The sequence below is a fragment of the Serinus canaria genome, chromosome 4 (assembly GCF_022539315.1).
Source record: "Serinus canaria isolate serCan28SL12 chromosome 4, serCan2020, whole genome shotgun sequence".
NCBI classification, from domain to species: domain Eukaryota; kingdom Metazoa; phylum Chordata; class Aves; order Passeriformes; family Fringillidae; genus Serinus; species Serinus canaria.
Window position 1 is genome coordinate 68,469,558 of NC_066317.1, and position 19,140 is coordinate 68,488,697.

At 45.9% G+C, this 19,140-nt stretch overlaps 2 protein-coding genes across 4 annotated transcripts in view; one reads left to right on the forward strand and one right to left on the reverse strand.

The window, feature by feature from the left end:
* Nucleotides 1-19,140, forward strand: part of PTPRA (protein tyrosine phosphatase receptor type A) — a 520,615-nt gene that overhangs the window by 220,818 nt on the left and 280,657 nt on the right. The window lies entirely within an intron of this gene.
* Nucleotides 1-19,140, reverse strand: part of SMOX (spermine oxidase) — a 62,871-nt gene that overhangs the window by 11,351 nt on the left and 32,380 nt on the right. For all 3 annotated transcript variants that reach the window (XM_050974185.1, XM_050974183.1, XM_050974184.1), the window contains exons 2-4: nt 14,337-14,571; nt 9,131-9,357; nt 151-328 (exon numbers count right to left, since the gene is read on the reverse strand). In XM_050974185.1, the coding sequence (XP_050830142.1) occupies nt 151-328; nt 9,131-9,357; nt 14,337-14,544 (613 nt within the window). In that variant the 5' untranslated portion in view covers nt 14,545-14,571. The remainder of the gene's footprint in view (nt 1-150; nt 329-9,130; nt 9,358-14,336; nt 14,572-19,140) is intronic.

Here is a 19,140-nt window from a genome sequence, read left to right on the forward strand (position 1 = left end):
GATCTGCATCAGGAGGGAAAGTTGTCAACAGAAACATGAACTGCAAGAGAGCACAGAAAGCAATTTCCAGGGCAGGGCAGGGCTCAGCCAGGTGCCTGAGGTTGGGGATTTGTTTGCTCCAAAAACAAAACACCCCAATGATGTGCACACCTACCTTCAGGTACTGCTGGATCATGGCCAGTTTCAGCCTCTTGACGGCCTCCGTGTCATCCGGGTCGGCCTTGACGCGTTTGCGCACGACGTCCCGTGTGAAAACGCCCACGCTGTTCTGGCTCTCAGCATTGACTGGTTTACCTCGTTGGAAGAACTCCTGAGTCAGGTTATAGACCTGGCCAGAGACAAGACACAGGGATGGGATCATCCAGCAGGATGCTCCTTCAGCTGTCCCAACCCAGCACATTCACCTCCTCCTCCCCGCAGAAGCCACGTCCTTCCTCACATCTGATAAAAAACACCGGCTCTTCTCCCACCTCTGTGTCCCAGGTGCAATCCCAGGTTGACACCAGCCCTTCCACACTCTCCGTTATTTAGAGGGAATCCACCAGAGTGGGTGAATTCAGTTTCACAGCTGTTTTTCCTTTGTACCATTTATGAATTTTGAATGGGTTAGAGATAGGATTTTTTGAGTTTTTTAGATGATGTGATTTATTTTTTTAATATTCTGCATAGATAGGATTGGTGAGCTTGGCTCACATCTTTACTGCACGGTTTAGAAGGTCACAAGACCTCCAGTTATAAGACCTTTTTTAAGGATTTATTGATTAATAAAACACTGTTAATAAAGATATTTATGTTTTTGACCTAATCCTTAAATATTTAGTTTAATGGACTTATGCTACAGTGTAAGCTTTCCTAGTTAATATGTTATGACATATAAACCTACAGTACTGTATTCTAAACTTCTTGTTTACCTTTGTAACTACTTTTCTTTTTTCTATATCCTAAATTCTAAAACTCTAAACTTTCCTCTTTTTAACTTCTGCTTTAAACTATAAATCCACATTCTCACTTCTAGTACTTAAGTTTGGAAGCCTTTTCCAAGGTCTCAGATCAAATCCTGTGTTCAACTCTAAGCTTTGGCTTACAGTTCTGAGAACTCCCTGCATTTTGGATTCCAAAATCCCATGAAATCAGGAAGCAACAAACAGCAGAGGAATTCTGTATGCACACACATTTTACTTGAGTACAGGACAGGCAGAAATCCATGGAAAACACTGACATCTCTAGAGCCCCTCACCAGGAGCCACACTAAAAATCCCTTGTAACAAATTGTTCTTTCAAGATATTCCTGGTGTTTTTTAACCCCAATTTTCCATACAAGCTACATAAAAGGCAAGGAAACACCATGCACTTCAGCCTTCTGCTTGTGGCTGTCTGGAAAAACTTATATTTCCATCTACAATATTGCCAGAAAAGCCTCCAACTGCATCATGATTCTTCCTTTTTATAGAAGAAAAAAAAAAAACCTCAAGAGGAATCTTTTAACACAGGAAAGCTTTCAAGAGATGCCTCTCAGAAATGCAGCACATCCCATTGATGAGTTGTTTGTCCAGAATGTGTCCCCTTCTCATTCACATCATGCCACAGGGTGAACAATACCCTTACACCTCTGCTTGGGGAGTTTTTCCTGTCAAAGATAGATGGTTTGATTACACTTTATGATCATTTTTTGGAGACAGATGATTTGGATGTGTCAAGCAGTTGAAAGCTACAGTAAATATCTGGTACAAAGCTGGTAAAAAAACTGTGGCAGCCTTGCCTTCAAAAAGCTCCTGGAGCTTTCCATTCCCTGCTGATAGGGCTAATCCACTATGGTTTATGTTCTTCCCACTCCAGTTTGCCCCAAGAGCTTGACTTTATCTTGGGTTTTAGGAATAAAGTGAAATTGAGGAAGCAAAATAGAGGGAAGAGGAGGAAAGGGAGGAAGATAAACACATTGCAGTGGTAGGAGCGAGAGAGAGGAGGTCTGTGAGCACATGGAGGAAGGTGAGTTGACAGAGAAGGTATGAGGAGGAAACTGAAGGAAATAAATGAAAGAATGACCAAAAAAAGGGGGGTTAAATAAATGATAAAAACAGAGAAGAAACAATCACAAGGAAAATGACTGGGACTGGTAAAGACAGAAGAGAATTGCAGACACTGCCTGGGACATGGCCATTCCAAGGAGATTCCCAGACAAGAAAGGTGGGGCCCAACGTCCTGTATGAAACAAAGGCTTCCAGCAAAGGAAACTTTGGCAGCTCCAGCATCCCCTGGTTCTCAGGTCCCTGGATTTCTGAGGCCACAAGCACTTGCAGCAGGTCTGGGCTGCACAGACCTTGCGTCAGCACAATCAGCTCGGCTTTCATAAGCTGATTGAGCTCTGTAAGCAGATAACAAACTCACAGGACAAGCAAAGCCTTGTTAAAACCCAGCCACCACTTGGCCCACAGGAGAAGTGAGCCTGACTATGTTTTTGTTAACCATTATATTTTTCACTGCTCCACAGGGAGCAGAGGAGGAAGGCACAAGATCTCTGTGCTGCAACCATCATGGAAAGTCTTTCCTGGAGGTGCTATCCCATTGATCAGACAGCAGGTAAGTTTAATCCCATCAGGATTTCTTTTTTCTCCTGTTATTTCCTTGCTTCTCAAGTTCAAGAAGCATTTGGAGAACACAGACACAAGGTGTGACTTTGGGGGTTTTCCTGTGCAGGCCCAGGAGCTGAACTTGATGATCCTCCTACATCACTTCCAACTCAGGATGTTCTGATTCTTGGGGGTGCTGAACCATCTGAGGAAGAACAGGAGGCAAAGCTGCTGTAGGCAAGAAGCAAAAGGAGAAACAACAGCAGGTCCTACATTGAGAGATATATGGTCAGAATAAATGAATGAAAAAAGATGCTTGAAATGTATGTTTCAAAGAACATGAGCAGCAAACACATCCTGTGTAAGAAGCTATGGAAAAGCTTCACTAGGACACCTCATTTAAGGTAGATTTTCAATGAAGCAGGAGCAAAATTGATCTGTCTGGAGTTGGAATTATCCAGGCATTCCCTCCCCAGATGGGGAAAGCATTGTCATTCCTATGGGACCACCCCTGGGGTCACTGGGAACAGGCACTTGTGATATCTGAAAACCCAGATGCCTCCCATCATTTCAGCACTGCAGCAGCAGGGTTCCTGAGAGAGTAGAAATGGGCTTTCCCTCAGAGATCCTGAGGAAAGGTAACAACAGGATGACCTGAAAGATTTTGATATTCTAGTTAACCCTATAAAATCTCCCTGCATCCAAACCAGAGTCCATGTCCAGCAAGGAGAGTTACACCACAGACAGTCCAGCCAACCTTTGCTTGTCTATTTTCATAAATCTGATACAAACAGGGAGCAAAACCAAAGGACAGACTGCATCAACTCCCATCTCTTACCATGGCAATCTCACATCCCAGCAGGATGACCTAAACATTTCTCACTCTAAAGTTCCCCTGGGCTGGGACAGAACAAGTGGCACTGGAAGCGTGACTGAAAAAAGAGAGATCTCAAGTAACCATTCATTCTAAGCATTCTTCCTTCCCTTGTTCTGAAGGCTTATACACAATCCTCCAGGGAATTCAGAGAATCATGGAATGGTTGGGTGGGAAGGGACCTTAAAGCCCATCCAGTCCCACCCCCTGCCATGGGCAGGGACACCTTCCACTGTCCCAGGTTGCTCCAAGCCCCATCCAACCTGGCCTTGGACACTTCCAGGGATCCAGGGGCAGCCACAGCTTCTCTGGGAAATCCATTCCAGGGCCTCAACACCCTTCCCAATATTCCAACTAACCCTGCCCTCTGGCAGGGGCAAGCCATTCCCCCTTGTCCTGTCACTCCATCCCTTGTCCAAAGTCCCTCTCCAGCTCTCTTGGAGCCCCTTCAGGCCCTGGAAGATGCTGGAAGGTCTCCCTGGAGCCTTCTCTTCTCCATGCTGAGCAACCCCAGCTCCCTGGGTCTGCAGGACAGAAGGGGTTGAAGGTAAGAAATTAAAACGAGTTAATTGATTGTCCAAAGTTCTAAAACAGTTTCACTTAATCTTCTGTCTTCTTTCTGACCAGCTTTGGGGCATCCCAAAACCAGGGTCTGTGCAGAGAACGTGGATTCCAGCAGGGATGTCCCCTCTGTTACCTACAGGCTTCCTCCTCCACGTGTTTCTTTACTACCTACGTGCTCCTCCACCACAGGAAAAAGCAGTTTCTTAGGAAGAACAAAGCTAAATAAAGAAGTTTCTCCTCACTGAAGGAGGTCAGGAAAGCACATCCCCATCCACACTCCTTCCTGTCAGCACCGCTGACGATGCCCAGCATTGTCTTTTGCTCACTTGGCTTAAAAACTGCCGTGACTTAATCCCTGTCCAGTGAAAAGCCCTGATGGAGATAGGGCTGTGCTGTTCCCAGGCCAGACATCTGTCAGTGCAATAGAGGCAGGGAGGGAACAGTGACTCTCGCTGGCCCTTTGCTCCTGCTGTCCATGATAACTGCAAGGCAAGGCACTGGAGCTTAATTGGGGATGGCAGGAAGCCCAGCATGGGGTGGGAGTGAGGAGGATGAAAAACGTTGTCATTCTTTGGCTGCAGCCCTCCCCCAGAAGCTGTTGCAGCACACAGGAGAAAGCTGACAGATAACAAGGCCATTAATTAGCTGATTGTTAAAGGGAGGGTTCCTGGGAAGCAGCTCTGTAGGGACCACGTCCTTGCTGAAAAGCTGAAGTAAAAGCAGGCACTTCTCCTAAATCAGTGATGGAGTGTGATTTTTCAGCTGCATTTAACCTGTCCAGTTCACCACTTCCCACTTTTCAATGATACCTGGGAATCAGCTTAAAACACCTCTCTGGAAAGGGAAATGAGGATTTGGCAGGGATAGAGGAACAATTCTAAGATAAGTTGTCCCTGTTCACGTTTTCTGAGGAGTTGATCACACACACAGACCCCAAAGGTGCAGACATTACCCTCAAAGGTCCCTGTGGTCATTTTCCTGAGAGTCATACAGATGTAGTATAAGCAAGAATAACCAAACTCCTCTCCCAGCCCCAGGATTCCCCCAGTTATCCTAGAAGGAATGGAAAGGAAGGTGGGAAGATGACAAATACACAATGTGAGCATCACACCCTGGGGAACCTCCCTGTGCTGGTGCCTCTTTCCTTTTGGAAACTGACCAAACAGAGTGACAAGGACCCTGAGCAGAGCCAGTCTCACACAGCACAGGGTCTAAGAAGGACAATCCTGAAAGTCCTGCCCTGTCTCAGGGTGCTTCCCTTGGCAATGTGTGGCTGGGAATCCAGGTGGATGCTCTGCAGGACTGGAGACCTTCCTTGAAGGCACTGCCCTGCTTCCACAAGGAGAATTCAGGTCACCTAAGTCAATCTCGTGACAAATCCTGACTGACCCCAGTGCAGGGCAACAGCCAAGGAACTTTATGCTGGAAAAATGAAGAGCTGAGCAGTCCTCAAGCAGTCTGACTGCTCCATTTCCTCGTAAGCAAATAAAGGCTCCTGTGAGACATCCCTACAGCTATTAAAAATTCAGGCTACTGCAAACAAAAATGTAGCAAAACTTGTATTGAGGTAGAAGAAGCCAGCCAAAAAAGATTGGATCAGTGCCTGGAAAAAGCCTAAGGACTTTCCAGATGAATTAGTGAGGCAAAGCTCTGGAGGTACAGGGGTGCTTTGCCTTTCACTCCAGGAAAATTCAGCACAGAGAAACCATGCCTTGCTAAAATGCAGTTTCAGAGACTTCACATGCCCCAGTGAAACTCAAGGGAGACCCCCATGCACTCTGAATTCCCTAGAATTTGGTGTCCAGATGACAAGATAACTGGGGCTAGAGAGACCCAGCTGGAGAAGAGCTGAAGGCACAGGCTGGAGCCCCTGCAGCAGCTGCAGGCAAAGCCAGGCAGGGTGTGAGAGAGGGAGCTGTGCAGAGGGCAGCCCTTTGGAAGGGTGACAAATTTAGCCCTGCTCATTCAGGGATACATTTTCCACTGTTCATGCCAGTCCTGCATCCCTGATTAGGCTCTGCATCCATCATGGGCTGCTGGCTGTTTTGTGAGGGGGTTCTTTCTTTTCAGCTCAGGAGAGGGTGTGTCACAGCCTTTGCTATCTCAGCCTCCTCTGAAGGGATGAGATGACATGATGGTGGGATTGCTAATAAAAACCTGAGAAAGGCCTGGGAGCTCCTGTGAGACAAGGGAAGATCCTGACCTCAGGATTTAGTGATCTGGAGGATGACTTTTTAACCTGGACAACTTCAAAATGCTTTAACAACACCAATCACAAAACCTGCCTCCCCAAAAAAAAAAAACAGAGATGCAGAACTGAAAATTCTTGCTGCTCCTCCCCAGCATTCATTTCACCACCAGTTAAAGCAACAGAGCTTTGACCAAAAAAAAAAAAAATTAAATAACCTCTAATGAACAAGCAAGAAACCCCTCACAGAATCACAGAATGGTTGGGTTGAAAGGGACGTGGAGGATTTTATTGTTCCAACTGCCCTGCCACGGACAGGGACATCTTCCATTAAACCAAATTGATCCCAGCCCCTTCCAACGTGGCATTGGGCACTTCCAGGGATCCAGGGGCAGCCACAGCTCCTCTGGGCACCCTGTGCCAGGTTCTCAGCACTCACAGTTATGTTGGGGAAGTGGGGGACACCCCAAAACACAAACCAGAAACACCCCTGCCACACTCAGCATGTGTGGAACACCCCCTGCACTTCATGCCAGAGGAAAATGTCCCCAAAGCCACACGTCTGCTCCTGGCTGCCCTCCCTCCAGGGCACTTGTACTTCTTACAGCCATTTTGACTGGGTATTTTTATGAGATCACATAGCTTGCCTGAATTCCCACTTTTCCCAGGCAGAGCAGGGAGTGAACCACAGCCAAAAGCCTCAAATCAGTACAGATCCTCCAGCCTGGCACCCCGAAGGGCCTGAGACAAGCAGCTCCACAAAACCATGAGCTGCTCCTGCAAGAAGAAATTCCAGCAAGCTTTGGAGGAAGGCAGAGAAAGCCCCTCCCAGCAAGAGCAATTAAGGGGCTGGCTGGTGTCCCCTGCTTGGCTCCAGCTGTCCCTCAAGTATTTTTTATCACCACGAGTGGCTGCAGACATTTTTACAAGCCACAAATGTGAAAGCCTTTTCTGTCTCCTAGTGATAAAGATATCCTGTGGCAATGATAAGCTAATTAGGTGTTGTGTAAAGAAGATTAACTTTTAATGTGCTGTTCTCTCATGTCACTGGCTGCCCCTTTCTCTCCCCTTTAAAAGAAAGGGTAGATTTACCAAATTAATCATTTCTAAAACACTGCTACCTTGTTATGGCCTTTATCTTACTGGGTTTATCTCAAAGCTAAGTGGCTCTCATCTCTGTATTCCCTTCTCATTCTGGAGTCTGCCCTCCCTTTGCTGGAGATTTTCCTATCATCTTCCAGACAGGATGATCACCAAGCCCTGCATGCAATTTGGCAGTGTTCCATTTACATAAATAATGCTGCACTCTGCAGTATTTTCATTTACTCTTTCTAGCAACAGCTGCTGTTAATCTTCCTCCACACACATCTCACCTGTCTTTTTTTCCTGCCTGGAAAAAGTCTCATTTGTTTTTATTTAATCCAGTAATATGAAAAATTGTTCAGATGAATTATATCCACCTGAATTTGTCTAAGACATTGTCCACAGGTTAACAAATCCTTCCCAAAACAAGATTTCTTTCAAATTCCTACTACTCCTCTCCCAAACTGAAACGAGTTTCTGCCATCCCATCACTGATTCCAATTCAGGAACACAGGACAGTGCCAAAAATCTTTTCAAAAGAAAAAAAATCCCTTTTGCTGCTCCCCACCCAATTCTTGATAATTCTTTACAGGCTACAGTGACTTTTCTAATGCTCCCAGACATATTTTTAAACAAAGTATGCAAGAGTAACCTGAATCTAGTGAGTGTTCAGCCAAGAGTCAAATACTGAAGTTTGCTGTCAGATGAAAATGTGAAGGTTTTAGGCACAGCTACAGCCTGATGAAAATATTCATGTTCCGTTCCATTTTCTACAACCCACTGAGAGATCACATTACCTGGAGGGCCAGACAGTCTGCACTGACCCCTCTAAATGTACTTCACAAGCAGCATTTAAAAAATGTGGGGAATAATTATAATTAACTTTGGCAAGTGAAAGAGTTTAAATAACCTTCAACTGAAGTCCATGCTGGTCTGACTCTCCCAGAAAAGATGTTCCTTTCCTTCTGATGCAAAAAACCTTTCAATTCCTAAGGAACTGCACTGACTTTGGCACACCACACAACATTTCACAGTATTTATAACCAATAAAAAGTCATAGGGATACAATATTTAGCTGGTTGTTGCTAAGGTTTTGCGTTCTACTCTGTTTAGCAATTTGATCCCCCCATGTCACAGACATGTTTTATGAAAAATCCTTTAATTAAGATCTTTTCTCCTGAGAAGCTGAGAAGCTGGTTTAGAATGAGATTTAGAGAGTTTTTTGCTGCTTTAGAATGAGATTTAGAGAATTGCTTACCCAGCATGTGAAATTGTTTTTACTTGATGACCAATGACAGCCACCTGTGTCGAGGCTGTGAGCAGTCACAAGGTTTTATTATCATTCCTTTCCTTTCTAGCCTTCTGATGAAATCCTTCCTTCTATTCTTTTAGTATAGTTTTAATGTATCATTTTCTTTAATATAATATATATCATAAAATAATAAATCAGCCTTCTGAAACATAGAGTCAAGATTCTCATCTCTTCCCTCGTCCTAAGACCCCTGAGAACACCACCACACCTCCACTACTCTTTTAATTAAGCACTGGATTAATTACTGGATCTCCCCAGCAAATTACCTGATCTCCCCAGAAATAGTTGCTGGAAGTGATTCAATGGATTACAAAGATGGGAAGATTGTTCTTCCTCACCACAGAGAGTTAATCCCACATCAGGGACAAATGGGATGCAGTGAAGCAGATGAGAGAAAATTTAGCATTGTTGGTTTTTTTTTTTCCCAAAGAAATTAAAGACATGGCTGTTTTTCTACCTTTGTCCTGGAATGTTCTAACTGCCAAGGGGGCCTCAATGTTCCAGGCAAATCTACCACTTGACAAAAACAGCTGGACACCAACCTCGTTGTATAAATCACTGAATTCTTCAACCACATCTTTCGGGATCCTCTGCCCGCTGTTGGTGAGGTGATAAGCCACCCCATTCTTGGAGTAAAGGCTGATCCGCCCAACGCTCCTCTCGCTGTCAGTGGTCTCTTCCAGCAAACCATTGTCTTCTGCTAGATGATAGACTGGGTTTCCATGTGAACCATGAATCCACGTAGCTCCCAGCTCAAAAGTGGCATGCCCTGCAGGAGAGGAAGCCAAGCAAACTGGTTATGGAAGCCTGTTTTCCTGGAAGCTTCTCAGGATCAGCCTTGAATAAAATGTGCAAAAGCAGAATTGCCCAAGGACAGCACATGCTTGAACATCCCTTAAGGGAGTTTTTCTCTGTTAGACACAATGCCAGCATTCTTCAAACTGGTCCTTTGGGATACAGGTTTGGGTACTGCCAGAAGGATGGGATGTTGCAATAAAGATCCCTCACAGTGACACACCTCTGATACTTAAGGAGAAATTCAGCCCTCCCCAGTTCCCAGCTCTCACCAAGGTTGTTGCCAGCAGGGAGATGGAGGAAAATGTGGATTGCAACATTGGCCTGAATACTGAACCTTGTCCTGTGACTAAAATGGCTGTTATTTACAAATACACCTCGGATTAACTGCAATAAAACATGCATTTCCATTCCCCAAATGAGTAAATAGGCTTATGCCTTTGGAGATTTATATGTCAGGTTCTTTCTAAAGAGGCACTGTCAGGCTAAACACCAAAAGCATTTTGTTTTCATCACCTGTACTCTCTCTACTTGAAAAACACAAAGAATGTGGTCAGCCCCACTCTCCCCATCCTTTACAACTATCAGGATTTGCACCAGGGCTTTGTTCCCACCAAATCCAGCAGTGCCAGACTGGGCTGAGAGCACAGGGGGATGCTCAGCAGCTGAAAGAAGGTGCTAAAAATAACACTGGGTCACATATCCCCCCATAGTTTGACAGATTCTCAGAAGGCCAAAGCTGGTTTAAAGTCTGACAGAGCTGGGCATCTCCCAGCACCCCTGCAGCAGTGTGGGAATGCCTGATTAAGCAGGACAATTACAAGGATCCTGCTTGCTGAAGAAAGGATGGTGCAGTTTCCAGCTATCATTTGCTGTTTAACATGTAAATGTATGCTCAGACAGAGAGGCACTGCAGCACTGAGCTGTGCTGCAGTCAGGTTTAAAGGGTGAAAGCTCCAAGGAATGCTGTTCCCTGGCTGAGCCCCTGCCTCTGAGGGAATCTCCACGGATCTCATTTTCAAAGCAGCCCCTTTGTCAGTGAGAGCTGTGCTGACTGCCCTTCAAAACCTGCACTACAGCAGGAGGCTTCTACACCACAGCACCTGCCCCAGAGAGCAGCACCAACACACAGACCTGAGCACTTCAGGTGCCACTGACTCCAGCACAGCCCAGAGCACCCAGCCAGGTGGAGATGACTGAGCACTGGCAGCCAAAGGTAGAGAGCTCATCAATATTGCAAGTGGCAGCCCCCTGGTTACTGCAATCCTCCTGCAACTCAGGCTGAGCCAAGCAGCAGCAGGAATGCTGCCTCCTGCTCCTCTAGGGCAGGAGTTTCTCTGCTGCACAGCAATCCTGCTGAGACGCCTGATTTTTCAAAGAAAACAATTTGCCAGCAGGTCCTGCTGCTGCCTTAGTGTTTGGTGACAGTGATGGTGTGCTCCAAGTTCTCCTGTGTGGAACATAATCAAATACCAACAAATTAAAAACTGATTCTTGCCTGTAATATTCATGCTCACTATCATCACTACCAGGTAAGCCAGATCTTACCAGGTGTAAGCTAAATGATAAATTATTTTAAAGTGTAAAATTAAATAAAATTCTTTTAAACAGAGACAGCCAATTTACTTTTGGGGCCTTAAAGGATTTTAGGTTCAAAATTAATCTATTTGGAATGAATCATGCCATACAACAACCAAAAAAACCCCAAAAAAGTAGAGAAACACACAGATTGTACATCAAGCCTCTTGGATAGGGATGGCAACTTTGACACTTCCCTTTGCAGCCCTGGCCATTTCTTGGATAATTGTGAAATAGCTGCAGTGGATCCAGATGTAATAGGTCATGTGCAGGGAACACACAGTGCACACACACACAAACCCTCTGCCTCACCTGTGCTAGAATCAAACCTCTGAATATCCAAATTACTCCCCTGGGCTGAGAAACAACAGTCCGTGCACTTGGGGAAATATACTGTCCCCTGCAAGTCGTGGCTCAGTGAGGGGGATGGCTTCAGATAAAACCCTGAGAAGGTGCCACAATGCCACAGAATGGTTTGGGGTTTGGAAGGGACCTTAAAGATCATCTTATTCCCACCCCTGCCATGGGCACCTTCTACCAGCCCAGGTTGCTCCAAGCCCCATCCAACCTGGCCTTGGACACTGCCAGGGATCCAGGGGCAGCCACAGCTTCTCTGAGCACCCTGTGCCAGGGCTCAGCACCCTCACAGGGAAGAATTTCTTCCTAATTAGCAGTTCTGCTGAAATTTAAATGAGATCTTTAATCAAGTGTGCAGACAGGAGAGGCCTGAGCCAGAACACGGATCCACCTTGGCAGAGAACTGCAGCCTACACCCACACAGGGCAACCTTGAGAGCTGGCGGGTAAGAAGATAAGAGAAAGATAAGAAAGACAGTTTGGAATTTTAAAACATTAATAAAAGACTAAGACTTTGGATGCCAGCCTCTGTTCTGCAACAGTTACATCTATAAACTCTGAGACTGCCTCCAGACTGAAACACCTGCTCTCCTCTCCTGTTAATTAAGAGGTGTTAATGAGGAGGAGGTGTATTCCCAGAGAAGATGTGAGTTACTGGTGAAGGTGGGCAAAGATGAGAGATTCAGGCTCCTTACTAAAACACCAGAAGTATTTCACAGGTGCACTGGGAGAATGATCTGTGGCTTCACAAAGATTTCAGCTCTTTCACACTTCCCTCCTCTCACAGGCATCATCCAGGATATTTTTAATACAGCGGATTGTGTGTAAAGGACACACTTCCCATCCTAACCTCTATGCCAAGTCTCAGCAGAGAAAAAAATGTGTAAAGTGCCCGACTCAAACCTCTAGAGATTAGATTTTTCCAACTGCCTTTCCATTGGTTTCCCTTCTGCAAGTTCACAGGAGGCTGCTGTTTATTTACTGTGGTGAGTTTATCAAGCAAAACACAGTAAGTGATGTAAGCACCTAAGAAATAGAAATAAAGCAGGGCAGCAAGAGGGCAAAGGTAATATCCAGAGTGGGATCAGAACTAGAATTAGTTAATTGAAATCAGGAAAGCAATTCAGGAAGAGCAGAGAGCTTTATGCCTCCTGCAGAAAAGACAGGCAATGTCCTTCCGGATACCAGGAACAGCTTCAGTGACTCCTGTGCTACAAAGTTTGTTCCAGGAGTTTTGCCTTTAGAGATTTTTAAATAGACCTGGCATTCAAATGTTCAGAGTCTGCACCTTTATTACACACTAAGAAAGGAGGCTGCGGAGGTAGGAAAGATGAAAATCAGGATAAAGGGATACACTGAAGATGTTTTCCCTGCAGCCTGATTCCCAGTGGGTAGTGCCCTAGACAGTAAATTAGTTCTAGGGAAATGAATGGGGTTGTTTGTGAAGCACAACAGCTCGGGGTTTCCCCTTTCCAAGGGCTCTAAGCCCTGAGAAACAACCCATCAACAGCCTGGAGATTTACTGGCTGCTCCTGGGAACGAGTCAAGCTGGAAAACCTGGGTGGAAATCATCTGCCTACAGTTACTCAGTCACAGATCTGTTACACAGAGCTCTTCCTGTGCGAGAGAAAACAATCACCCAAACCTTTTATTTCATGGAAACACAGGTTGGGAGCAGCCCTGGGTCACAACTGAGGCACCAGACAGCACAGAACCACTCACCCACCCAAGAGGCACCTAAGGATTTAAATATTTACTCTCCTGACACTGCCACACCTCAAACCATTTCAAACATGCCCACAGCCCCATTTCCAAGGTTCATCTGACCACACAAACCCCACCAGCAGCTCTCTGCAGGTGCTGATGCCATTTCCAGATGCCTCACTGTCCCTTCGTAGTCTCCAGAAGCTGATGCCTTAAATAGCTGGAACAGAGGCTAGACAGAGTTAAGGGGAATAAAAGGATATTTATTGAAGGGCCTTCAAAGGCCACACCCTGGCAGTACCACAGCCACAGTTTTGGCTCTGCCTGGATGGCTCCAAGATGGAAGCAAAAAGAGGGCTTGGTCACAAGATCTCACATTTTTATAAGTTTTGGTCCATTAGCATACTGGAGCTAATTGTCCAGTTACAGCCCCAGCCCATGAAGTCTCATCCTTCTCATTTTTTCTCTCTTCAGTCCATGTCATTCATACTCTTGTGCCTGAAATCTGGATCCAGCTGCCCTTGGGTACCCCGGCTAGAGAAGGCATTGTTGTGTCTCCCTACTCTATGAAGAGAGCTCACCATCCCCTAATATGAAACCCAGACCTGTCAGAACCCAGGACATTCCTCTGGCTGACCTGGAGGACTCAAGACCCTGGCAGGGGGCTCAGAGACCTTGGCACGGAGTCAAAAACACCTGTGCCTTTGATTTTAGCCCAGGGAAAAAAACAATTACCAACTTTGTGTGAAGATTTACAAGCCACGAGGGTTTGAGTAGAGTAATAGTTAATTTGTCACAGGGTGAAAAAGTAGAATTTTGTGGTTTTTAGAATGGGGGTTCAGGAGGCAAGATGGAGAAATCTGGGCATGTCCTGTCTTTCTCCTTCTCCTCCTTGTCCTTCATCTTCTGCTGTGATGGTGGCACTTTGGATTAGTTTAGAGTAGAGGCAAACTGACACAGGTGATAAGTATTGGAAAATTATTGTAAATAAAGTACAGGTAGTTTTTAGTGTAAAAAGATAACACTGCCCTGAGGGCAGTCAGTGTGCCTCAACATGACCTGCTGGGCAGATCTCAGCAGGTCAGAGAAAGAATGGACTAGATAAGAGAAAATAAACAACCTTGAAAACCAGACCAGAGGAATCCCAACTTCTTCTTTGGTCTCAGGGCTGGGAAAAAAGACTTTTAATACCTCGGGAGCCACTCCAGCAACAACAAACCCAACACAGACCCAAACACCAAAGGAGCCCAAAATCAAAAGAAGAACAAAGCAAAAAAAACCCCAGAAAGCTGAGACCCAAGGTGCATCCCCTCACCGAGTCGGACGCTCTGCACGCGGCCCCCGATGCGGTCGGTCGCCTCGAGGACTGTTACATCCGTGAATCCGCTTTCCAGGAGCGCCTTGGCTGCCGACAGGCCCGCGAGCCCAGCACCGATCACGACTATTCGAGGCTGTCGCTTTCTCCGTAGGCCACTACTAAGAGGATCATCCGTGCTGTCTGCAGATATTTCACAACTTTGCATGCCGTCCAAGCTCTCTTTCTAAGGAACCTGTAGGAGGAAGCAGACAGGTGTGTTCAGGGAACTCAGATCCAGCTTGTCCTCTGCAGTTAAAAGATCAAAAATGAAGAAGGCAAAAAACAAAAACTTGGTGAGTTAGACCCAGCCTTCAACATGGGATGAAATGAATTCCAGCAGAAAATAAAAACTTGGTGAGTTAGACCCAGCCTTCAACATGGGATGCACAGAAAGGATAACTGAGGTCAGGCTGGGATGCAAAACAACTTTTTAGCCTGGAGCACTAAGAAGTCCAGAATCTCCACCCTTTCATGCCATGTAGACTATTTCAAACAAGTCGAAGGACTTTCAAACGCCCATCTTTTTATATAACCTCCAAAAGTGGTAATTTTGTGGTGAAGACTTTTAAAAGAAAGAGAACCACGTCCCCAGTGCTGACAAGCTCCACAACCCAGCAATGAAGCTCCACTTTGCCACTGTGGCAACCACAAAGCCTGAATTTCAGATCCTCTAAGTAGGGGAGGAGGTAAGGAGGATTTAGCTCAAAGCAAGGACATTGGATCTCAAGCCAGCCATTACAGGAATGGGACAGACAGGAATATGTTTCAAGTGATGGAAGTCAACAAGGGCCACTCCAAAATTTCACAAAATGCAGCCCCTGGAGCCAACACTGTCCTGCCACATCAGGCTCAGCCTCAGGCTGATGAGAGATTCAAACCCACACCAGTCCTGACTAGTCCAAATCTACCCAAATCTCCACCTACCAATATATTCCACTGCTCCTCCAAGCAGGACCCTGTTTTCCTTGGCAAACTCCTAGCAGACACCTTTTTACTGCTATCTACCCTTATTTCTCAGGTCCCATCACATCATTTTAGTAGGTGGGACCATGGCCTGAGCCCATGGTCAAGGTTCAGCCCTGAGCAGGATTTCCAGTGCAGGATGTCTTTATTCACAAAAGCCAGCATGTATTTACCTGGTGCTGGGTGGTTCACACCTGCCCTCAGGAGCACGAAGAACAGGGTGCAGAGATTCCTACCCCTCCAGGCCTGAGCTGACATGAGTCCCAGCTTGCAAAGGATAAACACAAACCCCAGGATTTATCAGCCCTGGAATCAGCTGATGCCCAGTAATTTGGATAAAGCACAAACACAATTCCTTGCCTCCTCCTCCTCCCTCCCCAAACAGAGATATCCAAGGAGCTCATAGTGTGCTGCCTCTACCTGTTGCCAAGCTGCTGGATATCCATTCTGAGTTCTTCCTCAATTCTCCCAACATTTGGCCACTGACAAAGATTCCTACTCCTCTCTTCCATCACCAGAAGGGTCAACTTAAAACACTGCTGGCCTACTACAGTATATGATCACAGGAACTAAAGAAGCAGTTTCATTTGGGGAGTTCCTTTTTCTCCAGGATTTTAGAGAATTTATGTATGTTGGCCAAACAATATCCACTCTCTGTAAGGGAGCTGACACCAGACTGCAGGCAGCAGGGATTTAGGCAGTGGTATGAGGAGGAGAATGGTCCCACTGGAGCTCTGACAACTCTTTTGAAAATGTTTGGTTTCAACTGAAACAGCTTCAGCTCAATCCACCCTTCTGTGGACTCACCTGCTAGAGGGATTTGCACAGTGTGTGCAAACTCTGATTCTGCCACTGCAGCTTGTCCCAGCCGGCCCTGCATCAGCTCCAACTGCCACTGCAGCAGCTTCCAACGGCCACAGCCCAACAGAAGGTAGATCACAGAATTCTCAAGGATGGGACCTTCCAGCTCATCCCATTCCAACCCCTCCCATGAGCAGGGACACCTTCCACTAGCCTAGGTTGCTCCAAGCCCCATCCAACTTGGCTGTGGACACTGCCAGTGATCCAGGAGCATCCACAGTTCCTCTGGGCACCCTGTGCCAGGGCCTCACCACCCTCACAGGGAAGACCTTCATCCTAATGTCCCTAAAGCTCTCTCTAGTTTAAAACTGTTCCCTCCCTCCTTGTCCTGTCACTCTCTGCCTGTGTAAAAAGTCATTCTCTGTCTTTTTTGTAAGCCCTCCTTAGGCCCTGGAAGGGGCTCTGAATTCTCCCTGGAGCCTTCCCTTCTTCAGGTGAGCATTCCCAGCTCTCCCAGCTTGGCTCCAGAGCAGAGGGGCTCCAGCCCCTGGAGCATCTCTGTGGCCTCCTCCAGATTCTCTCCAGCAGCTCCAGGTCCTTCTGCTGTTGGGGGCCCCAGCACTGCAGGTGGGGTCTCACTAGGGCAGAACAAAAGGGGAGAATTCCCTCCCACAGACATTCTACAACCCTCTCCCCTTCTCATTCTCCCAATAACACTTTGATCCATGTATTTTCATTGCCACAGTAAAGGAATATCTTTTCTGCCATCTATATCAAATAGAAATGGAAGGGGTTTAGCTCAGTTCTTTAAGCACAGCTTTCCTCATCCTGGCATTGGCAAGCTCCTGTGAATTCTTCACATGAAAGCTCCTAGAAAATGTTTTCCCTCCTGTTTCAGCATTTTCATACTGGATTAGGTGACCTGTCTAGACAGATGAGAAAATAGCAGGGTATTTTATGTGCATAGAACCCTGATTTGGAAACCACCCTTAATTAGCCAACAACCTGTACCATATGATCAGCAGGGAAAGGCAATTAAAATTTAGCAAAAGCTTGAGCTTTCCAACCAGGATCCACATTCCACAGTGGAATGAACACGTGGTATAAACATAGAAAGCCCCCACTACACTTTATTTCAGTATCAATTATTCCCTCTGGTAGGCTCATGAGTGAGACAGGCACATAAAACAGAATTCAATGAATGACCAGGTTGGAAGAGACCTTAAAGATCATTGAGAACAACCCAGCCCCAACACCTCAACTAAACCCTGGCACCCAGTGCCACAGCCAGGCTTTGTTAAACACACCCAGGGATGGGGACTCCACCACCTCCCCGGGCAGATCATTCCAGAACTTCATCACTCTTTCCATAAAAAACTTTTTCCTAATATCCAACCTATATTTCCCTTGGTGCAGCTTGAGACTGTGTCCTCTTGTTCTGTCACCCATTGTGTGCAGTGCTCTCCCTTCAGCACTTGCCAAGCCACCAGTCAGGGCTCTTGAGCCAGTGGATATTACCAGGTCCTCTGACACAAAGACAGTTTGGCTTTTTACTTCATCTTGATTGCCAAAAAGGCTTGTTTCTCTTTTATTTTGTTTCTTTCTTTTCTCTTTTAATCACAGGGTAAGAAGTGTGTTGGCTGTTGTTCTGTGAATCTCTCTCAGACTGTAATTTCACTTGGTGTCCATCTAAGAGCAAGGGTAACACTAAATCACAGCTTCACTCAAAATTTCCCTGCTTTGTCTTGCTTACAGCGTTCCTGTGAGACAGCCAAAGGGCACTGGTTGCCCACAAGAAGAAAATATCCAAATACACATCTTCTTTTTGTCTAAAACATACAGCTTCAATCCTCTTAGCTCTTGTGCTTCTAAGTGCCTCACTCAGGATATTTTTATCACTTGTACTTCCAGACTTGCCCCCTTTTCTCAGTCTCTATCACCATTCTATCCCTGACTCCTAAAGAGAAATTACCCTCCATTCATCCCCTCTCACTCCTGTCCATTTCCTTCGTTCAAGAAAAAAACCCAAATGAACACCTTTAAAAAAATCCCTAAAAAAAACCCTCCCAAAAAAAAAAAATCCTGAACATAACTGCTGCTTTTCAGCAGACAAATCTTTACAAAAATGTATCTTCTGAGATGGGCATCATTCTACCAAGCCAGAATCACAGGTTTCCATTCCTAGCATTTGTACTTGCTACAAGTTCAGTGGGGTTCACAACTTCATGATTTTTTTCCCCCATAATTTTGCCAGTAAAACCTTGCAGGTCACAAGGAAGAAGCCAGAGAATTAAGGCAACTCACAACTGCCCTCCTTACTACAACAATACTCTGTGATCAGGCAATTCTTCTAGGACCCCTCAGAAAAAGGTCACTAAGGCTCCAACTATTTAAAAATAGAAAACCAAAATAAACAAAAGCATTTCTCAAGGAAATCTGCTATTCTTAGCTCTTCTGTGGCAGTATTGTTGTAGCCCTGGTGACATAAAGACCTGGGCAAGGCAACGCTCTGAAAACAGGGCTTGTGTGCTTGAAGGCTTGGCTGAAGGTTGGTTGGGATTTGGGGGTTTGTTTGGGGTTTCCACCAGGATTGGTTAATCTTTAAAAAGTGACCTTCCTTCAGATCTGTATCACACAGCAGGTTGTCATTTACCCATGAGCTGGGACTGCAGGCACTCCCAGACCAAATTCATGGTCATCCCAGAGGGACCCATCTCACCCCTGTCACTATTTCAGGTGCTCAGCTGGCATTTGCTGCCCACAGCCTTTGAGGGCATGGAGAGGAGGAGAGATCCATCCTGCTGACCTCTGGCACTCCTGTCTCAGGATGCCTGAGCTGGGAGAGAGCTTACAGACAATTTAAAAGGTCACCTGACCTTTCTGAGAGCTCTAAAATTGTGTTGAATCAACAGCCTTCAGACTAACAAGTGTAACAGCCAGTCTGGAGGGTGAGAAATGCACCATCAACACAAACAAATTCCCTGCTGACTGCACAAAC